The 15,099-nt window shown below is 41.3% G+C and overlaps 1 protein-coding gene across 3 annotated transcripts in view; it reads right to left on the bottom strand.

Annotated features, from left to right (window-relative positions):
- Col14a1 (collagen type XIV alpha 1 chain) overlaps positions 1-15,099 on the bottom strand; it is a 186,503-nt gene that overhangs the window by 134,049 nt on the left and 37,355 nt on the right. For all 3 annotated transcript variants that reach the window (XM_038343529.1, XM_038343530.1, XM_038343531.1), the window contains exons 6-7: positions 3,548-3,703; positions 2,589-2,708 (exon numbers count right to left, since the gene is read on the bottom strand). In XM_038343529.1, the coding sequence (XP_038199457.1) occupies positions 2,589-2,708; positions 3,548-3,703 (276 nt within the window). The remainder of the gene's footprint in view (positions 1-2,588; positions 2,709-3,547; positions 3,704-15,099) is intronic.

Here is a 15,099-nt window from a genome sequence, read left to right as displayed (position 1 = left end):
TTCTAATTAAAATCTTCAGTTTGGACATCGTATCCCTACAATGAGTAGAGTTAAGAGGGTTTTTATTAGGTCTAGGCCTTCATTTTCACAACAACCTGACAGCAGCTGATGAAAGACCCAAATCCACTAGAATAAAGGTAATAAAACAAAAAAAAAACTTGCTATTGCATCAGGGTATATAATATAGATGGTAACGCATTCTAGATTCTTCCTTAAACTTCTTTGCTTCAGAGAATGGAAAACACAGCAATAATAGCCGAATTACTCCAGAATAGTGCTTTTCATTCATCTTACTAATAAATACACTTCTCTTGGATGAATTTTAGTAAGCACTTTTGTCTCTCACAATACTAATTAAGAAATATTTTCTTTTTCTTTTTTCTTTTAAAATGAATATACAAAACAACAACCTTCTTCATTGCAAGAAAATTTTGAGACTGCCAAATCATTCAACAAACATTTACTGTCATCTTAAGCATCAAGAATTAGAATTTAGAAGATAAAAACTCTCCCTTTCTCTCTCTCATTAATCTTATTCATTCATTTTCTTTATTTGGGGGCCAAGACTAAAGATTGACTCTAGGGCCCCATCCATGCTTCCCTGAACTAACCACAAATCCACATGCCCAACTGAGGTCTAAACTCATGCTCCTGGCTTTTGAGAGGGGTTTTACCTGGAAAGGAGTAAGAAAACGTGCAATATTCCATCTGTGTTTAATAATTTTTTACAAGTGTTAACAATTCCACTAGAGTATGCTTCCAATTGGCAAGGCGATTAATTATCAAGTTGCCAACAGTTTCCCTAGAAGTCCATAATAAGATCTTCATGGCTAAAGCTGAGCATCCAGGCCATATGCTAGAGGAAGGCAATGGCCGCTCTAAGTTTAAAATCTGTTCAAATAGTGCTGGAAATGTGGTTCAGTGGTAGAGGCCTTTTCTAACCTGTTGAAGGTCCTGGGTTCAACCCCGGAGTGGGGGAAGCTTGAATCTAGAATTAGGTGCTTGACATTAATTTGGAGAAAATTCTCATCATCATTTTTATTTCAAGTATTATGTCTTCCTCCTTCTCCCTTGTCTTCTGGAATTCCTGTAATCGTGTGTGTCTACACAGCAATTCTATAGTACTTGAATTTCTAGTTTGGAAGGCTTTTCCCCCCTTTTTTCTGTTACAGAGTTCATCAAGCTTAGAGATTCTTCATGAGTTCTGGCCAGGCTACTAAGCCCATCAAATATGTTCTTCATTTGTTTTATAGTGAGTGTTTATTTGGTTTTTGTTCCCCTCCTACAGCTAGTATTTCTTTTGGATCCTTTAATTGAATTTCCATCTTCCCCCTTGTATGGCTGCTTTGTTATTGTATATTGTCTATTTTATCCATTAAACTCATTAGTGCACTAAAAATAAAATAATACAAAATAAACCACATCTACATAAACCATGTATGTTCGTGTCACAGATATTTTTAATGTAAATATTGTTATAATAACCACTTATAATACTAGTGGGTCAAAAGTCTTCAAAAGTTAACAACTAGTAATTGAAGTTTCAAATAAGGGGGAAGACTAAAAATCGTTAATTAAAAAGAAGATAACATTGAGTGTGATGACACACACTCAGAATCCCAGCACTCAGTAGGTGGAGGCAGGGGACTGATGAGCTCCAACCCTGCCTATTCTCCATAGCTAAACTGTCTCAGAAAGGGGAAAGGAAGGTTACAGAGACGGCAAACACTCTGCAGTGGCTGACAGCCATTGGCTTCCATGATGGCTTCATTTCCTTCTAGGTTTATTAAACTGTGAGCCACATAATCCCTGTATATCTGGAATCATGAGGCTGGCAAAAAATATATCAACAGTTAAAGGTTACTAAATAGAGTGGACCACAAATTAATTCAAAATCAAATGTGCAATGAGGAGGGAATGATGGCACACACCTTAAATCCCAGCCCTGGGGAGGCAGAGGTAGGATGATCTGAGGCCAGCCTGGTCTATACAAAGAGTCCCTGACCAGCCAGGGTCACACAGTGAGATACTGTCCCAAATAAATATAAATAGATACATAGGTAGATGAATAAATAAATAATACATAAGGAATTCAAGGTGCTGCTGGCACTCACCCATGCTGCATCATGCAGTGCATCTCTGCAGCCTTACTTCTGGATGCATAAAATGCACACTGCACTGCATGTACCACCATGCCACACAATGCCCATGAATGCTGCCAACACCTGCGTTCAGATTCAGGCCAACCGTGTGCTATGAACTGCACTGTTTTACTGAACATAGCAAGCTTTCTACTTGTATAGAAAATGTAGATGTGTAACTGTGGGAAACAAAGAGTTTTTTCATGCTTTTCTATCATCGTCCTCAGAATCTAAGTATAAAACCAGTATTCCTTTGAATTGAAGTGGAGTAAGTCTTAACACCGCTTGATTTAAAAAAAAAAAAAAGTCATCTAAGAACTTTTGATGTTACATGGTAAAAAGAAAAAGAACCATATGCCTCCTCTTAAAAAGGAGCAAAATAAGGTAATACAATAATTGCTCTTCAGCAAAATAGTTCTCTAAGAAAGCACATTGAAGAAAACAGACCTGTTAGAGTGTTTCCTCCTTTGTAGGGAAGGCTTCGGACAGCGTCAATCACTTCATCTTTTGTGTTAAAGGCATTCAAGTGCCACTCTATTCTGGGGTCCCCACTGTATTGTGCCAAGCCTGGAAAGAAGGAAGAGAGAACCGGAAGTTACCCACTGTGCAGGATCGCATGACCACTCAAGAAAGCAGGATGACCTATGGTGTAATCTGTCTAGCATTCTTCTCTTTGCCTGGTGATGTGCTTCCAAAGAGAAGCCCTGACGTCAGGAAAAGGAGTCTAGTTGGATTTCTCTAGGAGTGGAGGGAGTTTACATATTTTCTAGTTCTTTGGACATTATCGAATAACAAGCTATTTAGCATTTAAAAACAAAAAAGGCCGATTGTGTTTAGATAAAAGATCTAGATTTATTTGCTGTCATTTTATTCTCAAAGGAATGATGTTCTTAATGATTACTTAAAAGTTAGTACTTTTTATAGAAAATATACTATTTTATTGCTTAGAATAGGACACAAAGATTTACAGGAGGTTTTTTCTCTTTTAATTATAATTAGAATTAATTTGACAAAGATTATAATGTCAAAATATTATTTCCAGCTTTTCAATTCAACATTTCCCCGGACTTGGCTGCTTCTTTTAAACACAGATGGCTGTTGATGAAGTCTCATGCAAGTGATATTCTAAAGCTTTATTAATATCAATATTAAAAGGAAAGCTAAAAAGAGAATTGGTGTATTCAATAGTCAAGTGAACGGCAGCATGAATGAGAAAATTTAGTAGGGATAATATAAAATTACTAGGGAAAAATATTTATTGATGTGAACATGTGCTTTCAGGAACAACAGTGTAGTTGATCCTTTGATAACTTTGAAAGCAGCTTTGTAAAGGGTTTCTGAGTTTTGGAAGAATCTTCCCAGACATTTTGCAGTAGCAACTAGCTTCTATGGGCCATAGGGTATACCAATCCGGGTCTTCTCTGAGCCCACGTTGAACGCTGTGACCAGGTTTTCCAAGAAATTCCGCACCAGCCTGAAGTTGAATCTCCCAATACTCCACGACCCATCGACCAGGATGACAATGTCAGCGATGGCTGGAGTCTCACAAAAGAATTTTATCTCTGCAAAAAGTGCAAACCACAATAGCACACACGTTACTGTCAGAATCTTTCAAAGCGCGAGTCAGTTTCAGCGCCATTCAGACAATTTAGTGCTAAGAATACAATAAAATTCCCATCAGAGCTGCCATCTTTTTTATAACTCTTGCCTTAAATGCATTCTTCCAAGGAAAAAAAAATGTAGTAATGGTTGGCGGCAGACCCGAGGGTTCTGGAAATAGTTAGCAAAGGGCTGTCAGGTTCAGGCCAACCTAGCAACTCATCCGCTGTGTGCTTTAGAAGGAGGTGTCTGTACAGAATCTTCCAGCCTTGGGCTTTGGCCTGCAGAGTCTTTCCAGGAAAGGTCTCAACAGTGTCAGTCAGGGCCATCCTCCCAGGATGGGCAGATGGCCAGGAAGTGCAAAGGCCTCTTGCCCTATGCTAGATAGGCCAAGGCTAGGTATGTAAAAATGGTGCAGAGACCTTTGATTAAGTATGATGTTCATTTGGAAAAAGAAAATTGAGGAAGGGTTCAAGGACTTCCCTAAGTCTGTTTTGTGCTTTGTTGTTACTGTTGTTGATTCTCATATTGCTTCTATGTGACAGAAAGATTTCACTCCTAAAGATGAACTAGTAACTGGAGTTCTCAGCAGTTTAGTTAGTACTGCACATAGTGATCCAAAAGGGAACCAGGTTTTTGGCACGGTCCCTCCAGTGCCTGACCATCAGAGATGGTGCCCACTGCAGAAATGCTGAGAAAGAGGAGAAACCTGTCTTCACAATCACTGATTTTTTGCCTGAGGAAGCACAGGTCTGTGGATGATCACGTGAAAGCCCCTCCGCTCACACAGAGCCAAGATGGTGGGGTAGTCTTAAAGTGGTTTATAAATCCTTGAAAAAAATATTATGGCATTTTTACTGTCTTAACTGGTATTGCTTCATACTACAGTTTATCCTTCAAATTAAATAGAATAGGATCTTCATACTAAAATAGAAGTAATTGTGTGTGCGCGTGTGTGTGTGCAAATATGGACATTCTTATTAATTTTAATTTTTGCCAGACCAGAAAAATACCAACTTGGTTTATGTTTTAACATTAAAATGACAACATAACAATATTTAAAATATAATTTGCACATTGAAAACCAAAAATACAGAAAATCACAATCAGAAAGAACATGAGTCATGGGCAAGATGTGCTCACTGGCACAACACTGGCAAGACTATGGTGGTGGAGGGGGGAGAATGCTATCTTGATTGAATTTCAGGTCTGCTGCACAGGAGGGGATTCATATGGAGTACTGTAAGCATGGTCAAAACCCATGGAAAGTCATGAGCTCTGGGGGAGAACCTATTGGTGTTGTTTTGTACACAGTCATGGTGTCAAACTGCCTTGTAAATATTCATGTTTCTAGCCATAGATTTGTGCTCTCTCATCCTTGGTTGGGGAATGGCTAATGCAGAAACTCTTAACGGTTCAAAGTGCAGATAATAACCGAGAATGTGTGCTCAGCCACAGATGGAGCATCTCTATCAACCACCCTCTCCAAGGCTCACGGAATATCATGGATGAGAGGGCAGAAAGAATGTAAGAGTCAAAAGATGGGGCCGTGGGCTGTGAGATGCTGTCTTCTGGAAATGGCATGGCAGTTATACACACATAAACTAATAGCAGTTATGATCGCCTGCACACGATAAAGCCAGAACAAATTCCAGCGTTAAGTGGGGAGGGGCTCCCATTTTCCACTCCTCGCTGAGGAATTACAGACAGTTGGTTAACGGCTGCTGAGGAAGGCAGGGTCACTTTGAATGGGTGGCCACTGGTAGGTTGCCCATGCCCCAGTGGTTGGCACTACTCCCACGTGCAGAGGGGCAGCACTAATTGGATTCAGTGGGTTATGACAAAAGAAATGAATTTTGGAGAGAGACTTATTGAGGAAGGTGGTGGCTGAAGAGGGAGGGAGGGGGATATGACCAAGATACATCATCATGCATGGGTACGAAATTTTCAAAACCTGAGGAAACAAAATGCTTTTATCATCAAGACAGCTGAACTACTGTGGCTGACAAAAGAGACAGGCAGTTGAATAAATTTGTCTTTGCATCTACCACACCACATTTGCTTAAAGGAGCTGGATTTCTTTTCCAGACATAAATATGCATGAAAGACCCAGATTCTTTTACCAGATGGGGGGAAATGTGCTTGCCAAGGGAATACTCCAGCCTTCATTGTGGAAGCTCAATAGGACAACTCAATCCAGAGCTATTTTTTACATTTTTGGCCCTAAATTCCCCTTATTTAATAGAAGAAAGATACCAGCTCTGCACTTATGACTCATCCCCTACTGGAACTTTACAAAATCTAAACTAGATACTACCACAATCTATGGCACAGAAATTCCTTAAGTTTTGGTCATAATTTGGGGAAATTGTTATCTTATTATGCTTCGAGAACTCATTTTTATTAGTTGTTAAATGAAGAACCCCTAGCTTCCAAATGGTGTGGTTTTGTTTCTTTCGAAACTTCTAGAAATATTGTCTAATAATTGAGGAAATGTACAAAAGATTTTTCTAGAATTTTTCCTCTTGCTTACACTTTCTTAGGTTTCCTGGCTGCTTGATTTTTCAGTGCTAGAGAGAGGCCCAGGGGCCACACCCATCTGAGGCAAAGACTCTGTCACTGAGCTATCTTCCCATGCTCAGAAAAGATCATAGGCTGAAAATCCCTTCTTATCCCAAAGAGTAGGGAAGCTTAACTTTTCTATTTCAAAATGATTTCCAATAAAAAAAATTCTCTCGATTAAGCTCACTCATAAATAAATATCTAGGCCCAAAGTATAATATAAAATTGATTGACTGTAAGTCAAAATATTGATAACTTTAATAGTACTAAATCTTGAAAAGTTGTTCACATAAACAAAAACACTCTAAAGAGAAATTCAGAAGCCATGCGTGGTGGTTGACACTTAAAACCACATCATTAGGAAGTCTGAGGCAAGAGGATCACCAGAATTTGGGGCTATAAGGGGAGACCGTCTCAAAAAAACAGAAAGAGAAGAAAAATGATAGATTACAAACAAGAAGAAACATTATACATTAGGGGAAATGGAAAGACATTTCTTTCAAAAGTAAAGAATCATGAGCAGACACTTTAGAGGACAGGAAATAATGGCCAATGAGTGAACAAAGAAGTATTTAATTATATTAGTGGTCCAAACAAGATCATAGTGAAATATAACGTGTTCATTCAACTGGCAAAAATTAATAGATGTATTGCCACTTACGATTGCCCTAAAGATGAAAATATACTGACGTATGTATTTGCCAAAACATGCATGGAAACACTGGTGAGGTTAGAAAACAGCAAAGGAAAGCTGCCACTTACATACATGTAGAGACTTCCTATGTTCATAAATTGGAAGAGTCAACATAATAATGATTCAATTCTCCTGAGTTGATCTGCAGATTTAATTTTATTCCCAACAAAGTCCCATTAATACACACCCTGGTTTGTTTTTCATGACTGTGATAAAAACACTGAGCAGAACCAACTTGGGGGAAAAAGGGTTTAATTCAGAATACTGATCCCAACCCATCACTGAGGGAAGACAAGGCATGAATTCAGGGCAGGAACCTGAAGCAGAGACCATGGGAAAACACTGTGTACTAACTCTCTGCCTTGGCTTGCTGAACTAACTCTCTTCCATAGCCCAGGTCCACCTGCCCAGGGATGGCGCTGCCAACAGTGAACTTGGCCCTCTCACATCAATCAGCAATCAAGAAAACAAACAAACAAAAGGCAAAAACGGCCCACAAAGAAGCCTGTACACCAATCCTATCAAAGCAGTTTCTCTGTTGAGATCCCTCTTCCCAGGTATGTCAAGTTGACTTTGTTGACTTTGTGGAAAAAGCACGGTAGGGCAGATCAATTCACATCATGGAGGCCAGGATAGGCAAGAAGCAACATGATAGAGCCCAGAACAAGACTGCCCCATTGAGCTACCTCCTTTAAGGCATCCCTGTCTCTACTTTCTACATTTGGGCTCCTCCCAACCATGCCACCATATTGTGAACCCATCGAGGAAGTTATTTATTGATTAGGTCAGAGTCCTCTCCTTATCTGATCACCTCTGAAATCACCATAATGGACATTCCCAATAGAGTGCTGCAGTAAACTCTTGGGTGCTTCTCAGTCCAATCAATACAAAATTCAGTCAGTTGCCACAGCATCCTTGATGGGCCATCTAGCACAACGCTCCCCAATATCCCCTTCCTAGCCTGCTCTTAGTTCTTTCTGGGATGTCTTACTTCTTAGAAAAACTGTGCAGAAATGAATAGTGATTGTTTAATGTCTATTGTGTTTTATGTCATTAATTCTGACTGAGCTATATTATGTGCACCTATACATTTGACCAAACATTAGTCTAGATGTGTTTATGGACGTGCTTCTTGGTGAGACAGAAAAGCAGGTTGCTCTGTCTACTGAGTTTGAGCCTCACTTAATCAACTGAACATCAGTACCCAAATAGAGCCAAAGTCAATGGAAGAGGGAATTCCTGCCAGCTGACTGGACACCCTGGGACAGCTGTGTTTCTTGCCTTGAGCTTGCTGGGTGTTGGTCTGGAATTGATGATGCCACAAGTTCCAGCCTTCCAAATTGAACTAAATCTACACCGTTCTTGTCTCCTGAGTCCCCAGCTTGCTGACTGCCTCCATGATTTTGTAAGCCCTTTCCTTATAAATCTCCTTCCTTACAAATATCTTTTCAATTAAAGAAAAACAATATCAACCCTACATGATAAGTGTTCTTCAACTTCATAGAAAAGAGATTAAGTAGCTAGAGAGGGTAGGAGCTCTGCCCACTCCCCCATACACTGAGAAAGTGCAAGGTCTAAATTCAAAGAAAGGCCTGACTACTAACACTGGACTCCTTAGCCAAATACGCTTCAAATTCTATCACAAAAGAAATAAACAGAAAGAGACAGGCAGAAAGAGAGAGAGATGGAGAGAGGGGAAGAGGCAAAGCCGACAAGCTGTGGAGTTACGCAGAGCATGAAATCAAATCTATCGGCATTTGTCCTGTAGTCGACCTGCGGTGCGTACAGCACAACTTGGCAGAATGTGCAGCCCCCGTCACTGCGCCACAGCCAGGAGAACATTGCAGCTGTCACTCAGAGCTCGGATCATAACAGTAACTGACAGTCCTATAAACAGCACAGTCATCACATGTCTCCCCCCCTCCCCGGCTCCGAGGGCCTGGGAGAAGGCAGCTGCTTCCATAGTTAAAGGGCTGTCAACTTGGAAGGAGGATCAGAAGCTTCTGTATGCCCGAAGGAGTCTATGGCTGACAGATTTCAACTCAATCATAGACAGGATGTCTGTTCTGGGGAGCCACGGCGTCCCTGTTTAACAGACACAGACAAGCTAGTGGTGGTGATGCACACCTGCAACCACAGAACCTGAGAAACTGAGGCAGGAGTCCTCCCATCAGCTGAAATCCTAAGATTACTGCTCTCTCCCCAGCCTACAAAACGAAGCTAAACCATTCATTTTGCTTTTCAAAGCTTTATTAATTCTACTGCTCTTGACTCGTCTATATGTAGTCCTCATTTCATGCCAATACAGTTATTATTCTTGCCCCCAACGACTCCCACTTTTACCCAATCACTTTTCACACACACACACACACACACACACACCCCTTATCCGCCTCTCAAAAGGGAACCTGCGGTAATCAAGATATCAAAAATAGATTGGAATTCCTTTGAAAACACATGGTGCTGCCTAATAATATTTGTATGAAGCCAGTTTTAAAATTTTGTTTAAATAGACCCCTGGTTACTTCCAAGTTTTCTCAACAGCGACTCAAAGAAGGCTAATCTGTCTTATCAGGTCTGCTCTCAGATAAATGTTTTGCAAACTCTAAAGCCAGTATGGACCAGCCCTATTTGCTGTCAGCTCTTCCTGAAGTATGCAGTTGTACAGATGTGTTTGCTGAATATCTGGCCATGTGCTTACTTTAGTTGTCCTAGGTAAATGTCTATGAACTCAACAGCTCAGCCATCTCGGTGGCTAATGACAAGTAGTCCCCAGCAACTCTAAGTCCAAAACACCTGTGCCTTTTGATACCAACAGTTAGCTCTGCAGGGACAGAGACAAGGAGTTCTAGAATATTCTTAGGCAAGAACTTAAGAACTGACCAGAAGGGCACCACCATTCTGGAAAGAGATGGACTCTGCCAAAGTCACTAACATTACGCATTGATTTAAAAAAGCAGCTGATTTATTTAAATATTGCAACTCATTTTTCAAATGTGAAAATTTGAAACTTTACTTTGGATGCAGCTAAGAATTCTTACTATTATAGAAGTCACAGGCTGAAAATGACAACTTTTACTGGAGGCCAAGAAGGAAAAAACAGATGTCCACAATTTGTTAAATTATCAAGGGCCGCAGAGGAGGAAGAAGACCCTCCAGACACACTTTGGTCTAATTGCCTCCTCACGAAGTGTGGATGTCATGTCCTGGGTATCTGCTTATGTGCTCATGTATATCTAAGCTATGAACATGAAATGAATGAACAATGCTTTCCACCTCTACCCCAAGAACCAATTTTGCCCCTTTGAAGATTGCCCTGCTCCCACTGAAAATGCATTAAACCACTGTTTTGCAAAGAACACGTCACTCTCCTGAAGTCAAGAGCATGGAAGGCAGAAGCAGCTCTAAGTGGGCAACTTACACCTTGTAGGAGTTTACTTTGTTGTTGTTGTTGTTGTTGTTGTTGTTTAACCTTCAACTCTTTCATGAGGTGACATGGGAAATGCCCGCCAAAGGCTGGTTTGACTTTGACTTGGTCCCCGCTGGCTAGGCAGTTTGGGGAAGTTTCAGGAACTTTAGGAGGCAGAGTTACAATGGAGAAAGTGAGTCGCTGGGAGCAAGTTTGGAGGATTATAGCTGAGCCTTGCTTCCTGTCCTCTCTCGGTTTCCAGATGTGCTACAGTGTGAGAAATAAACCATTGCATATTCCCACCGCCATAAAGCCGCTTGCCACTATGCCATCCCCACGGTGACGGCCCGGATCCCCTCAGACAACGAGTCACAACAAAGTCCTTCTCCCTCAAGTTTCTTCTTGTCAAGTATTTAGTCACAGCAAAGAAAAGGAACTAACACAATGAAAGAAGTGATTTCTGTAAGAGGGCACATTTATGAGAAAATCCAGGCGAACACAACTTTCTGTAGTGAATGTGCTGTGTGTGTGTATGTGACAGAGAGAGAGATAGAAAGAGAGAGAGGAGGGGAGGGAGAGGGAGAGGGAGAGGGAGAGATAGAGGGAGAGATAGAGAGAGGGAGAGGGAGAGGGAGAGAGAGAGGGAGAGAGAGAATGTTCCCAAGTCTATTCTGAGGTCATTTGTTTCAGTTAGTTGGTTTGGTTTTTATTTGTTTAGCTAGAGTCTTGTGTAACATTGCCTGGCCTTGAACTCCTTATATAGGTAAGGATGGCTTTGAATATCTAGTCACCCTCATTCTGGAGTTCTGGGATTACAGACATAATTCTCATGCCTAGTTTTATGAGGTGCTAAGGACTGAACCCAGGGCTTTCTGCCTTCTAGGCAAACAGTCTACCCTCTAAGCTACATCTGCATCTCCTTTTTAGTTGCTCCTGAGTCAGTCTTTGTGAGTCAAACCTGATGGGGCAGGTCAGATTCTCGCGTCTCCCTGCTCATGGCACTAGATTCAGAAGCGATCGTATAGACCATTACAACTGCTCTCCAGGCAGCTTCTGAAATAACCAGGGCTAAAGATGCGGTTCAGTAGCAGAATGTTTGTCTAGTGTGCATTGGTCCCTGGGTCTGATCCTCAGCGATAAAATTAATTAATTAATTAGTTAATTAATGATGCATTATCCAGAGCATCCCCAGGCCCTCTGTTATTGTCTGGGGAAGCTTGCTTGTGAATAAAGCCATACCAGAAAAAAACAAAGTCAGCAAGCAAGAGAGAGCAACTAATACCAGACCAAGACCCTAGGTGTGACAATGACTGAAACGCAGGCCTGCAATGCACAGTGACACTTCAGTCTATAGCTGGCCATATATGCAACAACGGCCCCATATCTACAATGGTGCCAAAATGCTCCGGCCCCCTGGTGAGAGCAGCCATCGGAATGTGAGTGTGATGCATTGACCATCTGTTTATGGTCAATGATACAAACTGACCGTGTGCCCAGTCTTACAAAATACAGCACATACATTAAGTACTGATCACGCTATTTGAAAATGACTGGGTTAGTGGTTTGTGTTTGCTAGGAAGTTTATCAGTAACTGACAGTGTGTTCCTCCTGGTCACATACATTGACCATAAAACATTTTGCAGTGTCTTGCTAGCCCTGCCTTCTGTGTCCCTTGCTAACTGCACCCATCAATTGCAATAGGAACCGGGGTGAGTAACAGACCTACGCCTCCAACATTTGTATAAGTAGCAGCGAGGAAACAGCCCAAGGGGTCAAGCATTGCCGCCCAAGCAAGAGAACCTGAGTCTGAATCCCTAGAACCCAGGTAAAGCCACCATGGTAGACAGCACACATCTGTTATCCCAGTTCTCGTATACCATAGAAGAGACAAATACAGAATAATCCACGGATGCTCACCAGCCACATAAGCTGGCATGCACAGACATGAACAAGAAATCCTGTCCCTGAGCTCCCAAGGTCCTGATGAGGAGCAGAAGGAGCGAGAACATGAGAAAGAAAGTCAGGAACGTGAGGGGTGCGTTCACTCATGGAGACGGTGGGACAGAACTAATGGGAGATCACCAACTCCAGTTGGAATGGGACTGATGGATCATGCGACCAAACCCGTCTCTCTGAATGTGGCCAACAGCGGGGGCTGACAGAGAAGCCAAGGACAAAGGCGCTGATCTTTGACTCTTTTGCATGGACAGGCTCTGTGGGAGCCTTCTCAGCTTGGTCGATCACCTTCCTGGACCTGGGGGGAGTTGGGAGGACCTTGGACTTAGCATAGAGTGGGGAACCCTGATGACTCGTTGGCCTTGAGAGGGAGGGAGGGGAGATATGGGTGGAGGGAAGGGGAGGGAAGGGGGAGGAGGAGGGGAGGGAAGGGGGAGGAGGAGGGGAGGGAGGGGGAGGAGGAGGGGAGGGAGGGGGAGGAGGAGGGAAGGAGATGGAAATTTTTAAATATAAAAAAAAATAAACCATGAGAAAAAAAAAAGAAATAGAAAATAAAAATCCTGTCCCAAACAAGGTGAAAAGTGGCACACGGGCTGTCCTCTAACATCCACATGAGAGCTGTGGAGATTATGTTCACACATATATGTGCATACACACACACACGTGCACATACACACACATATCACACACATCCGAAAAGATTTAAGACCTGGGTGAGTATACTTTAGGATGTTCCCAAAGCAATGAAATTGCCCACTGACAAATTTCTGAGGCTGTTTGCTGCTTCTGGGTGTGACGGTCTAGTCCGTATCTAAACCCCAATACCACACTTCTGACAATGCCGAGCTTTCTCCCTCGTTTATAGGAATGGATTCAGGAGTTAGCCAGGATTTGCCTAAAAACACACCTATATCCCTGTGTTTTAACTGATCTTCTGACCCCTATCTAACTAAAGTTTAAATCCCAAATAGACCCAACTGTTTCCAGGATGAATCCACAATCTTGAATTTGGCATGTGTAAGTCCTAGAAAACTAGTGGGGAAGGTGATAATTTTTTAAATCAGCCTCTTAGTTATGAGTTAAGAACCATGAACGTGTCAAAGTGATGGTAAGAAGTGAAAATATGGCAGGATGGTAGTGGCACATGCCTTAAATCTCAGCACTCGGAAGACTTTCAGGCCAGCCTGGTCTACAAAGCCAATTCCAAGACAGCCAGGACCACATGAAAACCCTGTCTCAGAAAAAAAAAAAAAATAGGAATGAAGAAGGAGGAGGAAGACAAAGAAGAAGAGAAAATATGCCCTGAGCACCATTATAAGACCTAGCTACATGCAAACATAATTAATATGCATAATTCGGAGCCGACTTCTCATGGAGGGAAACCATTTGATACCGATGCTGAGCTGCACTGAACTACACAGGCTTCATGAGGGTAGACATCTATCAGCCATGTTCATCAGTTGATCCTGGGAGATAACTCAGTGCTTCTCCCACTAGGGGATGAATATCAAATCTCATCTGTGTGGTCACTGTCAAATCAATATAAAAGACAGGACTCTTAGTCAAGTATGAAACACTTAGAAACCCAGCACTGAAGAGTCAGAGGTAGGACGGTTAGGAGTTCAAGAACAGCCTCAGCAAGTTTGAGACTAGCCTCCAGTGTATAAGATTTTGTCAAAGATAGATAGATAGATAGATAGATAGATAGATAGATAGATAGATAGATAGATAGAGATAGATAGGTAGATAGGTGGATGATGGATAGATAGATGATGATGATGAAGATGATAGATAGATAGATAGATAGATAGATAGATAGATAGATAGATAGATAGATAGATAGAGATAGGTAGATAGGTGGATGATGGATAGATAGATGATGATGATGAAGATAGATAGATAGATAGATAGATAGATAGATAGATAGATAGATAGATAGATAGAATACTTCCTAGTATTTGGAGGGTCTTGTTTATTTTATTATTGTGTTTGTTTTTTTAAAACCAGATACTCAACATGTAGTCAGGGTTGCCCTGTAGCTGACTATGTAGACCACGTGGCCTCAAACTCATCCTTCCTGTGTGTTGAGATTACAGGCTTATACTGTTATGCTCACTTTCAGGCATTCTAATATTAATAATAAATGTTTCAAGAGTACTCACTGTGTTCTAAGTATTTAGCTAACTTACACTAATTCACTCAGTCTTCACAACTAACACAGAAGTTCTCATGTTCCCAGTTTTTTTTTTTAAAAAAAAAAAGGACAAATGTGGACATAGAAGAAATGGAATCTTTTGCAGATTCACAAATGAGATTACATCCTAAGCAGTTCTGATTAGGAATTGCAGAACAGATCAAATGTCCTTAGAAAAGAAACCAATTTAGTGAGGGATTCAGTCCCAACACATCTGAAAGCTTTAAACACTCTAAGGCAAGAATCAACAGCCATATTCTGAAGAGTTCAAGATAGGGAATACTTGAGTCTTTGCTGGCCATGTGATCTCTTCTTGGAACTCTTCAATGCTGACATTATGGGAGAGCAGCCATAGACAATAGTCAGGAACAAGCAAAGCTGTGCCCGGATAAAACATTATTTAAAAACTAGTAGACGGCTGGGCTGGCCCACAGAGTATTGTTATTGTGGAAAGAAGAACAAACCCATCTCATGCTTTTCGGGCTTTTTCCTTAGAAAATCAGAGCTCTATTGTATGGAGGAAAAATTAATAAAAATTAGAGAA

This window comes from Arvicola amphibius, chromosome 9 (genome assembly GCF_903992535.2).
Source record: "Arvicola amphibius chromosome 9, mArvAmp1.2, whole genome shotgun sequence".
In the NCBI taxonomy this organism is placed as follows: domain Eukaryota; kingdom Metazoa; phylum Chordata; class Mammalia; order Rodentia; family Cricetidae; genus Arvicola; species Arvicola amphibius.
Note: the sequence above shows the minus strand (reverse complement) of the source record. Positions and strands in the feature narration are given on the sequence as shown.